The sequence below is a fragment of the Pseudophryne corroboree genome, chromosome 6 (genome assembly GCF_028390025.1).
Source record: "Pseudophryne corroboree isolate aPseCor3 chromosome 6, aPseCor3.hap2, whole genome shotgun sequence".
In the NCBI taxonomy this organism is placed as follows: Eukaryota; Metazoa; Chordata; class Amphibia; order Anura; family Myobatrachidae; genus Pseudophryne; species Pseudophryne corroboree.
This window is the reverse complement of record NC_086449.1, coordinates 270,222,913-270,240,977: the sequence shown is the minus strand read 5'-3', so window position 1 is coordinate 270,240,977 and position 18,065 is coordinate 270,222,913. Positions and strand designations below refer to the sequence as shown.

The following is an 18,065-nucleotide window of genomic DNA, read 5'->3' as shown; positions in this document are numbered from 1 at the left end:
CCCTGGGCATACAGGATGCCTACCTGCATATTCCTATTGCAATATCACATCAGCAGTACCTGAGGTTTCCGGTGGGCAACCTTCATTACCAATTTTGGGCGTTACCTTTTGGTTTGACAACGGCTCAGCGAGTTTTCACCAAAGTAATGGCGGGAATGACGGCTGTACTCCGCCGTCAAGGGGTCAGGATCCTACTGTACCTGGATGATTTGTTGATCCTGGCAAATTCCCCAGAAATTCTCCTGCGTCATCTAGAGCTGACTGTCCAGTTCATGAAAGCCCATGGGTGGCTAGTCAACTGGAAGAAATCTTCCCTGGTTCCTGCTCGGAGCATGGTGCACTTGGGAGCGTTATTAAACACTCACAACCAGCGGTTATTCTTGTCTCAGGAGAAAGTCCTGAAGCTTTAGGACAGGTTTCGATGCTTCCTATCTCGTCCGCAAGTGTCGATACATTCGGCAATGCAAGTGCTAGGTCTCATGGTGTCGGCTTTCGACATGGTGGAGTATGCTCCAATTCTGACCAAGTGGGACGGCCTGCCTCACCGGATCAGATCTCACATGATCTCATTGTCTCCTGAGGTCCGCCTGTCACTGAGCTGGTGGCTCCAGGACCAACAATTGAGCAGGGGCCGTCCCTTCTGTATATCCAACTGTGTCCTTCTGACGACAGATGCCAGTCTGAGAGGTTGGGGCGCATTGTTGGAACAAGACTCTCTTCAGGGTCAGTGGACCAAGGAGGAGTCTCTGCTCCCGATCAATATTTTGGAACTGCGGGCAGTGTTCAATGCATTGACAATGGCCCAGCATCTAATACAGAACAGACCTGTTCAAGTACAGTCGGACAACGCCACCACGGTGGCGTACATAAATCATCAAGGCGGCACTCGAAGCCGCATGGCAATGAGGGAAGTATCGCGGATTCTTCAGTGGGCGGAGCGCCATCTGCTGGCCATATCCACAGTGTTAATTTCCGGGCGTCCTGAACTGGGAAGCGGACTATCTCAGTCGTCAGGACGTACACGCCAGAGTGGAGCCTCCATCCGGAGGTGTTTCAACTTCTCGTGGACACGTGGGGTCTTCCAGATGTGGATCTGATGGCGTCTCGACACAATCACAAGGTTCCGGCTTTCGGAGCAAGGACAAATGATCCTCAAGCTGCGTTCGTGGACGCTCTGGCAATTCCATGGAACTTTCAGCTACCGTATGTGTTTTCTCCGGTGTCACTCCTGCCCAGAGTAATACGGAAGTTCAAGCAAGAAGGAGGAAACCTGCTTCTGGTCGCTCCAGATGGCACTGGTTCTACTGGGTCTCTCGTGGGAACGTCCCCTTCTACTTCCACAACGACAAGACCTCCTCGTTCAGGGCCCTTGTGTTTACCAGGATTTGGCCCATCTGGCTTTGACGGCATGGCTCTCGAAGCTTCCGTCCTGAGGGCCAAGGGTTTTTCTGAGGCGGTCGTTCAGACTATGTTGAAGGCCCGTAAGCCGGCTTCTGCTCGGATCTACCATTGGGTCGAATGCTTACTTTACTTGGTGTGCGTCTCACAATCATGACGTTTTCAAGTTTAGTACAGCCAAACTATTGGCCTTTCTATAACAGGGCCTGGACTTAGGCCTGCATCTGGCCTCCCTCAGGGTACACATCTCTGCCTTGTTGGTTTAGTTTCAGAGAAAAATTGCTTCCCTACCTGATGTACATACATTCACTCAGGGTGTGTTGTGGATTCAGCCTCCTTATGTGCCATCTATGGCCCCTTTGGAGGACTTACAGGAGTCTCCGTTTGAGCCTCTTGCCTCTGCTGACCTTAAGTGGCTTTCCCTTAAGGTCCTATTCTTGCTGGCGATTGTTTCAGCTAGAAGGGCCTCGGACTTGGGTGCCTTATCCTGTAAGTCTCCCTATTTGATTTTTCACTGTGACTGGGCGGTTCTTAGAACGCGGCATGGTTATTTACCTAAGGTGGTGTCTTCCTTCCACCTTAACCAGGAGATTGTGTTTCCGGCCTTTAATTCTCCAGAGTTGTCTTCCAAAGAGCGGTCTTTGGATGTGGTACTCTCCGTATCGATGTGAAGAGAACTTCCTCCATTAGGAAATCGGATTCGCTTTTTGTATTGTTTGGTTTTCACAAACGTGGCTGGCCTGCTTCCAAGCAGACTTTGGCCAGTTGGATTAGAATGGTGATTGCACATGCTTATGTACAGACTGGTCGTCTGGTTCCTGCTACAGGTTGAGTATCCCTTATCCAAAATGCTTGGGACCAGAGGTATTTTGGATATGGGATTTTTCCGTATTTTGGAATAATTGCATACCATAATGAGATATCATGGTGATGGGACCTAAATCTAAGCACAGAATGCATTTATGTTTCATATACACCTTATACACACAGCCTGAAGGTAATTGTAGCTAATATTTTTTATAACTTTGTGCATTAAACAAAGTGTGTGTACATTCACACAATTCATTTATGTTCCATATACACCTTATACACACAGCCTGAAGGTCATTTAATACAATATTTTTAATAACTTTGTGTATTAAACATAGTTTGTGTACATTGAGCCATCAAAAAACAAAGGTTTCACTATCTCACTCTCACACAAAAAAGTCCGTAATTCGGAATATTCCGTATTTCGGAATATTTGGATATGGGATACTCAACCTGTACCATTAAAGCCCATTCTACTCGGTCGTTTGGACCTTCTTGGGCAGCCCACCGTGGTGCGACCCTTGAACAATCGTGCAAGGCGGCAACGTGGTTTTCAAGCAACACGTTTATAAGGTTCTATGCCTTTGATACCGCCGCTTCCCAGGATGCTTCCTTTGGACGCCGGGTTCTTGTGCCCGCTACAGTGCGTCCCCTCCCATAAGGAACTGCTTTAGGACATACCTGATGTTAATCCTTGTGGAGCCCAGTGTACCCGGCAGCAGAAAACGAGATTTATGGTAAGAACTTACCGTTGTTAAATCTCTTTCTGCGAGGTACACTGGGCTCCACAAGGTGCCCACCCTGACGCACTTAGCTTCTTTGGGTTGGAATTGGCATAGCCGCTGACACCCTCTCCTGTGGTGAGTGTGTGGTGTAATTGGCTACGAACGATTGTCATCTCTGGTACCTGCTACTGCATTGGGCTGGTTAACGAAACTGAGCTCCTGTGCACGGAGGCGGGGTTATAGAGGAGGCGGCGCTGTGCATCTTGGGAACAGTCAAAAGCTTTGAGCCTGTTGGTGCCTCGGATCAAGATCCTACTCTACACCCCGATGTTGATCCTTGTGGAGCCCAGTGTACCTCGCAGAAAGAGATTTAACAACGGTAAGTTCTTACCATAAATCTCGTTTTATAATGTATTTATTTGCTTGTTTTTAGCTTCCTCTGAAAATTGAGATCATTAAACACCCTAATGAAACAGATGGGAAAAGCACTGCTGTACATGCAAAAATTCTTGCAAATGAGGACGTTACTATATATACTTATCCCTGTATTCCAGATTATGACAAGCACAAGCATGACGTAAGTCAAGTACATGATTACACACATAGAGGTTACTCTAGGTATCTTGATATTTGCATTAGTCATGTTTTTATTATTATTATTTCTCATCTGTCCTAGAGGATGCTGGGGATTCTTCAAGAACCATGGGGTATAGACGGGATCCCCAGGAGACATGGGCACACTATAAGACTTTGAATGGGTGTGAACTGGCTCCTCCCTCTATGCCCCTCCTCCAGACTCCAGTTAGATTATGTGCCCAGTGAGACTGGATGCACACTGAGGAGCTCTCCAGAGTTTCTCAGAAAAATACTTTATTTAGGTTTGTTATTTTCAGGGAGACCTGCTGGCTACAGGCTCCCTGCATCGTGGGAGTAAGGGGAGAGAAGCAGACCTACTTCTTAAGAGTTCAAGGCCTCTGCTTCTTAGGCTACTGGACACCATTAGCTCCAGAGGGTTCGATGGTACGCCTAGCTGCTGCGTCACCCCCTCACAAAGCCGGAAGATAGAAGCCGGGTGAGTATGAGAAGAACAGAAGACTTCAGTGACGGTAGAGGAGGTACCGCGCAGCGGGCGCACTGCGCTCCATGCTAACCCACGCATATCACAGCACTGCAGGGTGCAGGGGGGGCGCCCTGGGCAGCATTAGACCTCAAATCAGACTGGCATGAGTGGTAAGAGTGCTCCGGGCACTAGTTAAGGGACCCTCGCCAGTATAAACATAAATTTGAGCGGGACTGAAGCGCGCCATGTAGTGGGCGGGGCTTAGCCGCACAGCTCTAACCAGCGCCATTTTTCTCTCAGAAGCTGCAGAGCCGCTGACCCTGTCCTCCACACTGCTGTACAGTAAGGGGGGGGGGGGGGCGGAGCACAAGTATTTTGGTGCTGATTGATTTATATAAAAAGCGCTAACAGGTCTGGGCAGTCACTTTACTGGCCTCAGTTCCAAGATAGACGCTGGCAGTGTTCGCAAATACACGCTATAGCGCGTATTTTACCCGGATCTGAAGGCGGGGACTCACTTTTCAAAATGTGAGGGTCCCCGGGGACGCGCTCCGCTGCAGCCAACTCCTTGTAAATTGACGGCGACGGCGCTTTTTGCCCGTACAGAGCAGAGGTGGAGCCTTACCACTGGCAGTCTGGCGGTGCCCCCTCCCCCTCCTGGTCACGTGCAGCGGCTTCACACGGGGGCCGGGCAGAGAGAGAAGACGGCTCTGCTGCTGCTGTACGCTGTGCTGCGGGCGGGAGGTGACTCGCCAAGACCGTGAACTGCACCTCCCTCTCGGCTGCCTCCAGTGTGCTCTCCCGCGATCTGTGTGAAGGAGAGCAGCAGTGACCGGCCAGGAACCTCAGCTCCAGCCCCTGCCGTGCTCTGCCACCATACTGCTGCCGTGAGAAGAGCGGGCTGCACCATTACCATCAGGTGTCCCCAGCATCCCTACGGACGCCCAGCTAGCGGGCCTGTGACAGGGGAGCCAGTTCCCGCGGTGGCCGCATTGCCCCCCCCCCCCACCCCCTCAAACTTCTTCTCACTTCTTTTACCTGACAGAAGCAGCGGTGACAGCACAGGGCCCTGGTGGTGCGGAAGGTACGTGCTCTACCTGGCGCAATGTGTATAACGGCGTGCTCTACCTGGCGCAGTGTGTATAACGGCGTGCTCTACCTGGCGCAGTGTGTATAACGGCGTGCTCTAGCTGGCGCAGTGTGTATAACGGCGTGCTCTACCTGGCGCAGTGTGTATAACGGTGTGCTCTGCCTGGTGCAGTGTGTATAACGGCGTGCTCTACCTGGCGCAGTGTGTATAACGGCGTGCTCTACCTGGCGCAGTGTGTATAACGTGCTCTACCTGGCGCAGTGTATATAGGAGGTTCTACCTGGTGCAATGTGTATAAGCGGCACTACAGTGTGGTGTAATGTGAATTGGCACTATTATGTGGTCTCGCCCCTTCCCCATGAAGCCATGCCCCTAAATTTTTGCGGCGCACCTGCGGCGCGCACCGCCTGTGGTTTCGAATCTGGGAGGTGGAGCTCCAATTCACTTTCTGCCAAAGGGCACCAAAATATCTAGTTAAAGCTCTGGGGCAGAGTGTCCTGCATGCTACACAGCCCAGCAGCACTGTCACCCCATTCCACCACCTTGCAACACTTCTGTAGTGTCCAAATAAGATTAATATTAATAAAAACCTTAATTCCGATGGGACCCAGAAAAGAACCGGTAGGACCCCAATTTTTAAAAGTGATCACTGCGCTGGGTGTGAGCTGGCAGAACTCTCTCTGTGTCCCTCTTGCAGGCTTTATTGTGGGTCTGTCTCCTATAGCCCCAGTGTGGTTATGGGTGTCTGTACGTGTGTGTCGACATGTCTGATGCTGAATGCTCTTCCCACGAGGAGGCTGGAGTGGGGACAGAAAAGGCTGCGAGAGTGAGAGTGTCGGCACCGCCGACGGATGATTGGGTGAATATGTTAAGTGTTTTAAATGCAAACGTGACTAAGTTGACTAAGAGATTTGATAAATCTGAGTTTAAGAACCAAACATGGAGAAAATCCATGGAAGATGCTTTGTCACAAACCCAGATCCCTTCGGGGTCACAGAAACGTGCATCTGCCCAGATAGTAGATACAGATACCGACACGGACTCTGATTCCAGTGTCGACTATAGTGATGCCAGATTACATCCAAAACTGGCTAAGAGCACTCAGTAGATGATTGTGGCGATAAAAGACGTACTACATATCACTGAGGACCCTGCTGTCCCTGATACTAGGGTCTGTATGTATAAAGAAAAGAAACCTGAGGTAACGTTTCCTCCCTCTCATGAACTGAACGCGCTGTTTGAAAAGGCTTGGGAAAATTCTGACAAAAAGAATCGGGTTCCCAAAAGAATTCCAGTGGCATATCCGTTCCCCTCTGGGGACAGGGAAAGGCAGGAGTCAATCCCCACGGTAGACAAAGCTTTATCGCGTCTATCCAAAAAGGTGACGCTTCCGTCCCCTGACACGGCAGCTCTAAAGGATCCTGCGGATCGTAAGCAGGAAAATACACTAAAGTCCATTTATGTCACTACAGGGTCGCTACTCAGGCCTGCCGTTGCTGCTCTATTGAAAAGTGGGCAGATAACTTGTCCTCTGAGATAGATACCCTAGACAGGGATAGTGTACCTTTGACTCTGGGTCACATCAGGGACGCTGCAGCATATTTAAAAGAAGCTGTAAGGGGTATTGGCCTTTTGGCTTCAAGGGCCAATGCCATGTCGGTCTCAGCAAGGAGAGGTTTGTGGTTACATCGATGGAATGCTGATGCTGACTCTAAGAAGGCGATGGAGGCTCTACTTTTTAACGGTAGGGTTTTGTTTGGCGATGGCCTCACTGCCCTGGTGTCTACGGCTACCGCGGGTAAGTTTTCATTTTTACCTTATGTCCCTGCACAGCAGAAGAAATCGCCTCACTATCAGATGCAGTCCTTTCGGCCCAATAGATTCAAAAAGGATGTGGGTCCTCCTTCCTTGCTGCAAGGGGGAGAGGTCGGGAAAAAAGGTCACAGGCTGTGGCAAGTTCCCAGGAGCAGAAGTCCTCTCCGGCTTCTACTAAATCCACCGCATGACGCTGGGGCTCCTCTGCGAGAGTCCGCACCAGTGGGGGCACGTCTCAAACTCTTCAGTCAGGTCTGGGTGCACTCGGACCTGGATCCCTGGATGGTAGACATAGTAACCCAGGGGTACAAGTTAGAGTTTCAAGATGTGCCCCCTCACCGATTTTTCAAATCTGCCTTGCCAGCTTCTCTTCCAGAAAGTTAGAGTAAGAACTGCGATACTAAAGTTGTGTCAAAATCAAGTGATTGTCACGGTACCCCCGTCTCAACAAGGGGAAGGTTTTTATTCGAGCCTGTTCGTGGTCCCTGGCTCAGTCAGACCGATTATACACCTAAAATCCCTCAATTTCTTTCTAAAGAAATTCAAGTTCAAGATGGAGTCTCTACGAGCAGTGATCTCCAGTTTGGAGGAGGGGGATTTTATGGTGTCGGTCGACATAAAAGATGCATACTTACATGTCCCCATATATCCTCCACATCAGGCTTACCTGAGGTTTGCTGTGCAGGATTGTCATTACCGATTTCAGACGTTGCCGTTTGGTCTGTCCACGGCTCCGAGGATTTTCACCAAAGTAATGGCGGAAATGATGGTTCTCCTACGCAAGCAGGGAATCACAATTATCCCGTACTTGGACGATCTCATAAAGGCGAGGTCCAAGGAGCAATTGTTGAAGAATGTTGCCCTTTCACTGACGATTCTGCAACAACACGGTTGGCTCCTAAATTTGCCAAAATCACAGTTGGATCCTACGACACGGCTGTTGTTCCTGGGTATGATTCTAGATACAGAATTGCAGAGAGTTTTTCTTCCAGTGGAAAAAGCTCTGGAAATACAGATTCTGAAACTGGCAAAGGTGTCAGTTCTTCACTGCACTCGGTTGCTGAGGAAGATGGTGGCGGCCTACGAGGCCATTCCGTATGGCAGGTTCCATGCCAGGGTGTTTCAGTGGAACCTGCTGGACCAGTGGTCCGGGTCTCACCTGGACATGCACCGGAAAATAATTCTATCTCCCAGGACCAGAATTTCCCTTCTGTGGTGGCTGCACAGATCTCACCTTCTGGAGGGACGCAGGTTCGGGATTCAGGATTGGATCCTGGTGACCACAGATGCAAGCCTCCGAGGCTGGGGAGCAGTCACACAGGGAAGAAACTTTCAGGGAAAGTGGTCAAGCCAGGAAGCTTGTCTACACATAAATATTGTGAAATTAAGAGCCATCTACAACGGCATACTGCAAGCAGAACATTTTCTTCGAGGTCTGCCGGTTTTGATTCAGTCAGACAACTTGACAGCAGTGGCGTACATAAACCGCCAAGGCGGAACGAAGAGCAGAGCGGCGATGGCCGAGGCCACGAAGATTCTTCGCTGGGCGGAAAGACATGCCAGCGCTCTGTCAGCGGTCTTCATTCCAGGAGTGGACAACTGGGAAGCAGACTTCCTCAGCAGGCACGATCTCCATCCAGGAGAATGGGGTCTTCATCAAGAGGTCTTTGCAGAAGCGACAAGTCGTTGGGGAGTTCCTCAAGTGGACATTATGGCGTCCCGCCTCAACAAGAAACTTCAGAGATATTGTTCCAGGTCGATGGACCCTCAAGCGATAGCGGTGGACGCCCTAGTGACACCGTGGGTGTTTCAGTCGGTCTATGTGTTCCCTCCACTTCCACTCATGCCAAAGGTGATGATAATTATAAGAAGAACAAGGGTTCAGGCGATCCTCATTGTTCCGGATTGGCCAAGACGGGCCTGGTATCCAGATCTTCAGGAGTTGCTCATAGAAGATCCCTGGCCTCTTCCTCTTCGGGAGGACCTGTTACAACAGGGGCCGTGTGTGTATCAGGACTTACCGCGGTGATAAAGCTAAATATTTATCTTATATAAAACCCTTTGTGAGGTCTAAGAACACTGTACGCTATTTATGTATGGAGTACCGTAAGGGTACGCTCGTTGCGTAACGATCGCTTAGCCGTGGTCGAGACGCTCAAGCGTCACGTTCGCTCACGGCCGAGAGATCACAGGCAGGCACGCTATTGGCTGACGGCTTAACGTAATGATTCGCTATAGCGTAGCGGACGCTCGGGACCACGAGGAGATCACCAGCGGCGCTTACGCTCACAATGTTAAACCTTTGTAACTATACCATAAAACAGTGTATTATGCTGTAAAACCTTAGTGTAGAGATAGTGTGTAGATGCAACACAGTGTAACCTTATTAACTTAAAAGCTGTTTGAGCGTCACCGACGCTCTGTGAATACTTAACACTATAAGAAATACACAGATACCGTGCTTAGGGTCCAACGCCTAATATATATATTATGAATGTTATACTTGCAAAAGAATTAATACAATACAAGTCATACACTACAATATAACATAGACTACCTAACCAGATAACTACACAGGAAATACAATACAATACTATTACGTTTAAGAGAGTACGAGAGAAAGAGAAGAAGAGAGAGAGAGATATGGCCCATAACATCAAGAAAGACAATATGATTGCGGAGAAAACTTACGCACAAAGGAAACGATCGCATGCGCCTCTGGACATCCAGCTCCCGATTTTCAGCAATGATAACCGTTGAAGAGTGAGAGCTGGATGTGATCGGCTTGTCTATTTATGCCCCACACACAATACAATTCAATGGTCCCTACAATCTCATTGTTCATTGGACACAGGAATTCCTCCTCGCATTATAACAAAAGGTCATAGGTTGATTCATACAGGTGGGCTGTGACTATTTCCAACAGCTCAGGTGGGAGGGAAACTGGGTTTCCCGCCGCATGGATAAGTAAGTGCAAATACAGTAAATGTTCATAAACTTCTTATGTCCATAACTATTCGCACGAGCGATTAATCCGCATCAAACCAACACCGGAATATTGCTAATTAAATACTCTTCCGATGGGTACTAAACACCACTGTATTACTCCTGTCTGACCCTTCGTATCAAACAAAGGGGGATTTCTCTGTTCATGAACATTCTATATTAACCAAACTTTCAGAATCTATCAAAGGGACCATGATCTACAAAATACATTATATAGTGAAAATATGTAACGAAAGAGTCGCACGCTACGAACACATGAACTCTACCGTAAATGCACATACCGCGCGCCCGCGGGTGCCCGCAACAGCGAGTATGCGCACGCACGGGAGAGCGCACGCATGCGCAGCGCAGACCTGTGTGAGGTGCAAATATGGCAGTGTGCATAGAGATATTTTTCTGACTTTGACAGCGGCTGCGTTTGACGGCGTGGCGGTTGAACGCCAAGTCCTAGCCCGAGAGGGTATTCCCAGTGAAGTCATTCCTACACTTCTTCAGGCTAGAAAAGAAGTAATGGCAAAGCATTACCACCGTATTTGGAGAAAATATGTGTCTTGGTGTGAATCCAAGAAGGCTCCTATTTCACCTGGGGCGTTTGCTCCATTTCCTACTAGCAGGTGTGGATGCGGGCCTAAAGTTAGGCTCTATTAAAGTACAGATTTCGGCCTTGTTGATCTTTTTTCAAACAGAATTGGCCTCCCTTCCAGAAGTTCAGACCTTCGTAAAAGGTCATCCAACCTCCTTTTGTGCCCCCAGTGGCACCATGGGACCTTAATGTGGTGTTGCAATTCTTGCAATCACATTGGTTTGAACCTTTGCGCAAGGTTGAGTTAAAATTCCTTACTTGGAAAGAGGTCATGTTGTAGGCCTTTGCGTCTGCAAAGCGAGTGTCTGAGTTGGCGGCTTTGTCTCACAAAATCCCCTATTTGATTTTCCATGCTGATAGAGCGGAGTTGAGAACTCGTCAGCAATTTCTGCCAAAAGTGGTTTCATCATTTCATGTTAACCAGCCAATGGTGGTGCCAGTCGCTACTGACGCCTTGGCGGAGTCAAAGTCTCTCGATGTTGTCAGAGTTTTGAAGATCTATGTTGCCAGAACGGCGCAGATTAGGAAAACAGAGGCTCTATTTGTCCTGTGGGCTCCCAACAAGATTGGGCTCCTGCTTCTAAGCAGACTATTGTGCGCTTGATTTGTAATACGATTCAGCAGGCTCATTCTACGGCAGGATTGCCGTTACCGAAATCGGTGAAAGCCCATTCTACCAGAAAGGTGGGCTCATCCTGGGCGGCTGCCCGGGGCGTCTCGGCATTACAACTTTGCCGAGCTGCTACTTGGTTGGGTTCAAACACCTTTGCGAAGTTTTACAAGTTTGATACCCTGGCTGAGGAGGACCTCTTGTTTGGTCAATCGGTGCTGCAGAGTCATCTGCACTCTCCCGCCCGTTCTAAAGCTTTGGTATAAACCCCATGGTTCTTGAAGCATCCCCAGCATCCTCTGGGACGTATGAGAAAATAGGATTTTAATACCTACCGGTAAATCCTTTTCTCTTAGTCCGTAGAGGATGCTGGGCGCCCGTCCCAGTGCGGGCTGTATCTGCAGTTAGTTATAGTTACGCTCATGTTGCGTTGAGTTCAGTCAGTCTGTGACTGTTGTTGGTCATGCCGTTGCATACGTTGTTGTTGAATGTCATGTTGTACGGCGTGTTAGTGGTGTGAGCTGGTATGTATCTCACCTTAGTTTAAAATAATTAAATAAATCCTTTTCCTCGAAATGTCCGTCTCCATGGGCACAGTTCCTATAACTGGAGTCTGGAGGAGGGGCATAGAGGGAGGAACCAGTTCACACCCATTCAAAGTCTTATAGTGTGCCCATGTCTCCTGCGGATCCCGTCTATACCCCATGGTTCTTGAAGCATTCTCTACGGACTAAGAGAAAAGGATTTACCAGTAGGTATTAAAATCCTATTTTTTTTAAATAGTAAGTTTGGTCATTTTATTTTTCTTTCTTTTTTTCCAATTATAGTGCTAGCAGAAAACTGGAGGCACAGTCCTACTTTTTTTTAATCTATGGAAAACGGTATTTTCTGCAGCAGGTAACATTGGTTACCACAGAGAAACATCGGGGTGTAGAGATGGATCTGGATCCAGGCACCAACCAGCAAAGCTTTACCTATCCCAGGATGCATTGGGGCCTCCTCTATAACCCCGCCTCCAGGCACTGTGAGCTCAGTTTTGAATTTGGTGCCTGCAGAGCAGTTCACTAAACAGGAGGGCTGCTCTGGCAGCCCTGACAACTTTTTGATTTTGACTGAAAATTGACTTTTTCTCATACGTCCTAGAGGATGCTGGGGTTCACTTTAGTACCATGGGGTATAGATGGGTCCACTAGGAGCCACTGGCACTTTAAGAGTTTAATAGTGTGGGCTGGCTCCTCCCTCTATGCCCCTCCTACCAGACCCAGTTTAGAAAATGTGCCCGGAGGAGCTGGTCACAGCTAGGGGAGCTCATAGAGCTGCTTTAGTTTATTTTTTTTCGAAGAGTAATTTAGGCACAGGGAGGCTGCTGGCAACAGCCTCCCTGCTTCGTGGGACTTAGGGGGGGAGTGGTGTTCAACCCTGAGAGGTTAATGGTCACTATCTCCACTGACAGGACCCTAAGCTCCTGAGGGTGATGATCGTTAGCCGCCCGAGGCGACCGCTCACTCCCGCATTATGCCGCCACACCCCTAACAGAGCCAGAAGATTCCGGTGGTGAGTGTGTCACCGGCGACTCGACAGGCGGGGAGCCGGTGTGAATGGCAGCCACAGTACTGCACTCTGGAAGGCTCAGCGGTACAGCAGATGCGGCGCTATGAGGGGCGCACTGGGCCAGCGCAAATAGCCTGAGTGACCAGAGTAAGGGTATCAGGTATTCCGGTAAACACTGCTAGCATAATACCTCAGGCCATTATAAAATGTCAAATAGTGCGGGAAGATGCGCCATGTGTGGGAGCGGAGCTTCTCCTCAGAGCGGACCCAGCAGCTCACCAGCGCCATTTTCTCCCTGCAGATCCACTTCCGGCGACGCTGACAGGGAGCGCTGTCCCTCCACACGACTCCAGCTATCCTGTGTGGTTGTAGAAGGGGGGGAGGCTGTAAATTCGCTGTGTAGTCTATTAAGGGTACACAGTCAGCGCCAGGCAGTTCTTATATAACTGTCTCTGGGCCGCTGTGTGTGTTGGTTCCAAACTCTGTCTCTCTCTGAAGGTACTTGGGGGAAACTGTCTGACATTTTCCTGTGTGTGTGTGCAAATTGTCACATAACCGTGTCCAGGGACTCTGTGTCTTATGCTGCAGAGGAGGTATCTTCTCCAGAGGAATCCATTCCATGTACCCAGGAATGTAATATCATGTCTCAGACTTCTGAATCTGAGCCACAATGGCTGGCTTCCATTAAGCGAATGTTATCTCAGATTTCTACTTGGGTAGCCCATACTGAGACTGAAACTCAGGTTTTAAGGAAGTCTATGGAAGTTTGGTCGGGTTCTGTTCCCTTTACTTCAAAATCCCCTAGCATATACCCAAAGAAACGTGCACTTGCCCACATTTATGCAGCCGACACGGATACCGACTCTGACACGGCAGACGGTGATGGGGATGTGCGGTATCCGGACTCCAGGTCGACAGCACAAAGGTCGACACACCTTAGGTTGACGCCAATTGGTCGACACACCTTAGGTCGACATGGACAAAAGGTCGACATGAACAAGGTCGACATGGAAAAAGGTCGACATGAGTTTTTCACGATTTTTTTTCTTTTTTTGAACCTTTTCATACTTAACGATCCACGTGGACTACGATTGGAACGGTAAAGTGTGCCGAGCGAAGCGGTAGCGGAGCGAAGGCACCATGCCCGAAGCATGGCGAGCGAAGCGGTGCACTAATTGGGGTTCGCGGTCACTCTACGAAGAAAACGACACCAAAAAAACATAAAAAACTCATGTCGACCTTTTTCCATGTCGACCTTGTTCCTGTCGACCTTTTGTCCATGTCGACCTAAGGTGTGTCGACCAATTGGCGTCGACCTAAGGTGTGACGACCTTTGTGCTGTCGAACCTCAATCCCAGACCTGGATGTGCTGGGGGCGGCATCCCTTGCAAATGGGGTGCAGCTCATGATGAGGCCATTAGGGATGTGTTACACATTACTGACACACCGCCTGAGCAGGTTGAGGAGGCTTACTTCACAGACAATAAGAAAGCCTCGCTAACCTTCCCTGCGTCTAAAGAATTAAACACATTATTTGAAAAGTCCTGGGAAACCCCGGAGAAAAAATTTCAGATCCCAAAGAGGGATCTGGTTGCTTTTCCCTTACCTGAGGGGGATAGGAAAAACCCACCCATAGTTGACGCATCTGTCTCCAGACTGTCTAAAAAGGTGGTTTTACCTGTCCGTGGATCTACCGCGTTAAAAGAACCGGCTGATTGTAAGATTGACACAACGCTCAAATCCATATACACTGCTTCAGGAGTGGCATTAAGGCCCACTATTGCCTGTGCATGGATTTCTAAAGCCATAGTAAAGTGGTCAGGCACATTACTAGAGGACTTAGATACGATGGATAGAAGTGACATTGAACTGTTTTTACGTAACATACAGGATTCTGCGGGTTTATTGGTGGAGTCCATGAAGGACCTGGGTGCTCTGAATGCAAGGATATCTTTCATGGCTGTCTCGGCAGGCAGGGGACTCTGGCTACGCCAATGGTCTGCAGACGCGGAATCCAGGAGAAGTGTGGAGAACTTACCCTTCACAGGTCAGGCTCTATTTGGGGAAGCGTTGGATGCATTGATTTCCACGGCAATTGCGGGTAAGTCGACCTTTCTTCCCTCAGCTGCTCCTTCTGTGAAGAAACCCTTTTCTTCATCAACATCACAGTCCTTTCGGACTGCTACCACCTTTAGAGGGGTCGGGCAAAATCCAAGAAGTCTGCACCTGCAGGTTTCCAGGAACTGAAACCTGGTTCTGTTTCCTCAAAATCCTCAGCATGACGGTGGACCTCCCAGCCTGGTGATTGGGCAGGTGGGAGCGAGACTCAGAAATTTCAGTCACGTCTGGGCGTCATCAGGCCTGGATCCCTGGGTACAGGATATTGTGTCCCAGGGGTACAGACTGGAATTTCAAGAACTCCCATCTCACAGATTCTTCAAATCAGGCTTACCATCTTTGCTGACAGAAAAGGCTATTCTACAGGAAGCCATTCAGAAATTGGAAAAGGCGAATGTAATCATTCCAGTTCCACCTCATCTGGAAAGCAAGGGTTACTCTTCAAACCTGTTGGTGGTGCCGAAACCAGACTGTTCGGTCAGACCGATTTTGAACCTGAAACCCTTATTTGAGGGAATTCAAGTTCAAAATGGAGTCTCTGAGAGTGGTGATCTCAGGTCTGGAGGAGGGGGAATTCCTGGTATCCCTAGATATCAAGGATGCGTACCTCCACATTCCAATTTGTCCGCCACACCAGGCTTATCTCAGATTTGCACTGTTGGACTGTCACTATCAGTTCCAGGCACTGCCATTCGGCCTATCCACGGCACCGAGGGTGTTCACCAAGGTAATGGCAGAAATGATGCTGCTACTCCGCTTGCAGGGAGTGAACATAAGTGGTCATTCCGAGTTGATCGCTTGCTAGCTGTTTTTAGCAGCCGTGCAAACGCTATGCCGCCTCCCACTGGGAGTGTATTTTAGCTTAGCAGAAGTGCGAACGAAAGGATCGTAGAGTGGCTACAAAGTTCTTTGTGCAGTTTTAGAGTAGCTCAAAACCTACTCAGCGCTTGTGATCACTTCAGGCTATTCAGTTCCTGTTTTGACGTCACAAGCACGCACTGCATTCACCCAGCCACGCCTGCGTTCTTCCTGGCAGGCCTGTGTTTTTTCAAACACTCCCTGAAAACGGTCAGTTGACACCCAGAAACGCCCACTTCATGTCAATCACTCTGCGGTCAGCAGTGCGATTGAAAAGCTTCACTAGACCCTGTGTGAAACTACATTGTTCGTTGTAATAGTACGTCGCGCATGCGCATTGCGCCACATGCGCAGAAGTGCCTTTTTTTCCCCCTCATCGCTACACAGCGAACGAATGCAGCTAGCGAACAACTCGGAATGACCACCATAATTCCACATCTGGAGGATCTGCTGATAAAGACATCTTCCAGGGAGAAGTTGTTGCAGTCCGTTGCTCTCACGACTAGACTGCTCAGGGATCATGGATGGATCCTGAATCTTCCAAAGTCACATTTGGAGCCGACAAGGAGATTGTCTTTCCTGGGTATGATCCTCGACACGGAAGTGCAGAGGGTGTTTTCTACCAGTGGAGAAAGCGTTGGTGATACAATCAATGGTCCGGGATGTCTTGAAGCCAGCCCGGGTATCGGTTCATCAGTGCATTCGCCTTCTGGGGAAGATGGTTGCCTCTTACGAGGCTCTACTGTACGGAAGATTTCATGCACGGCCTTTCCAACTGGATCTCCTGGACAAGTGGTCCGGATCTCACCTGCACATGCACCAGAGAATACGTCTGTAGCCGAAAGCCAGGATTTCACTCCTATGGTGGCTACAAATACCTCACCTTATGGAGGGTCACAGGTTCGGGATTCAGAACTGGATCCTTCTAACCACGGATGCAAGTTTCAGAGCTTGGGACGCAGTCACCCAAGGGGAAACCTTCCAAGGAAGGTGGTTAAGTCTGGAATCTATTCTTCCGATAAACATTTTGGATCTAAGAGCCGTGTACAACGGCCTTCTACAAGCGGCCCATCTTCTGCAAGATCAGGCCAATCGGATACAGTCGGACAATGTAACAACGGTGGCCTACATAAACCGACAGGGCGGAACGAAAAGCAGAGCTGCAATGTCAGAGGTAACAAGAATCTTCCTCTGGGCAGAAAAGCACGCGGTGGCGCTGTCAGCAATCTTCATTCCGGGAGTGGACAACTGGGAAGCGGACTTCCTCAGCAAACACAATCTCCATCCGGGAGAGTGGGGCCTCAATCCGGAGGTGTTCACAGAGGTGACAAGTCTTTGGGGTGTACCTCAGATAGACATGATGACCTCCCGCCTTTAACAAGAAGCTTTGGAGGTACTGTTCCAGGTCGAGAGACCCACATGTAGTGGCGGGGGATACCCTGGTAACTCCGTGGGTGTTCAAGTCAGTGTACGTGTTCCCTCCACTTCCGCTCATCCCAAGAATTCTAAAACTCATAAAGAGAACAAGAGTTCAGGCGATCCTTATTGCTCCGGACTAGCCAAGAAGGGCTTGGTAGCGGATCTTCTGTTAAGCTGGAAGATCCGAGGCCTCTTCCTCTTCAGGAGGACCTTCTGCAACACGGGCAGTTTGCCTATCAAGACTTACCACGGCTACGTTTGGTGGATACAGGCTGGGAAAGGAGTACTGTCTAAACATTACCATCCAAGAAGTTTCCTACAGTGGAGTTTCAACTAGGGCGGTTTCTCCTCTTCCTACAAGCAGGTGTGGATGTGGACCTGCGTTTGGGCTCCATAAAGATCCAAAATTTCGGCCTTGTCCATTTTCTTCCAGAAACAATTGGCTGCCCTCCCTGAGTTTCAGAATTTCTTGAAAGGGGTTCTGCACATCCAGCCTCCCTTTGTGCCTCCTACGGCACCTTCGGACCTTAACGTGGTGCTGCAGTTCCTACAGTCGGATTGGTTTGAACCTTTACAGGAGGTTAAGGTCAAGTTTCTTACCAACTTATTGTGTTGCTGTGGCTACTCACTCCTCAATTGCCTGAAAGTCCTTGGATGTTGTGAGGGATTTGAAGATCTATGTGGAGAGAACTTCTCGTCACAGAAAGTCGGACTGTCTGTTTGTCCTTTATGATCCCAAGAAAATTCGGTGTCCTGCTTCTAAGCAGACGATTTCTCGCTGGATCAGGTTCACTATTCAGCATGCATATTCTACGGCAGGATTGCCGTGTCCAAAATCTGTTAAGGCCCACTCTACTCATAAGGTGGGTTCTTCCTGGGCGGCTGCCCGGGGCGTCTCGGCTTTACAGCTTTGCCGAGCGGCTACTTGGTCAGGGTCGAACACGTTTGCTAAGTTCTACAAGTTCGATACTTTGGCCTCTGAGGACCTACAGTTTGGTTGTTCAGTCCTGCAGGTGCCTTCA

General features: G+C 49.2%; 1 protein-coding gene across 7 annotated transcripts in view; it reads left to right on the top strand.

Moving 5' to 3' along the window:
• Nucleotides 1-18,065, top strand: part of DTWD1 (DTW domain containing 1) — a 133,113-nt gene that overhangs the window by 43,846 nt on the left and 71,202 nt on the right. For 6 of the 7 annotated variants that reach the window (XR_010179227.1, XR_010179228.1, XM_063926030.1 and 3 more), the window contains exon 3: nucleotides 3,367-3,510. The exons of the other annotated variant lie outside the window; for it this stretch is intronic. Coding sequence is in view for 4 of the 6 variants with exons in the window: in XM_063926030.1 (XP_063782100.1) it covers nucleotides 3,367-3,510 (144 nt within the window). In the remaining 2 variants the exon portion in view is untranslated. The remainder of the gene's footprint in view (nucleotides 1-3,366; nucleotides 3,511-18,065) is intronic. 7 annotated transcript variants of the gene reach the window in all.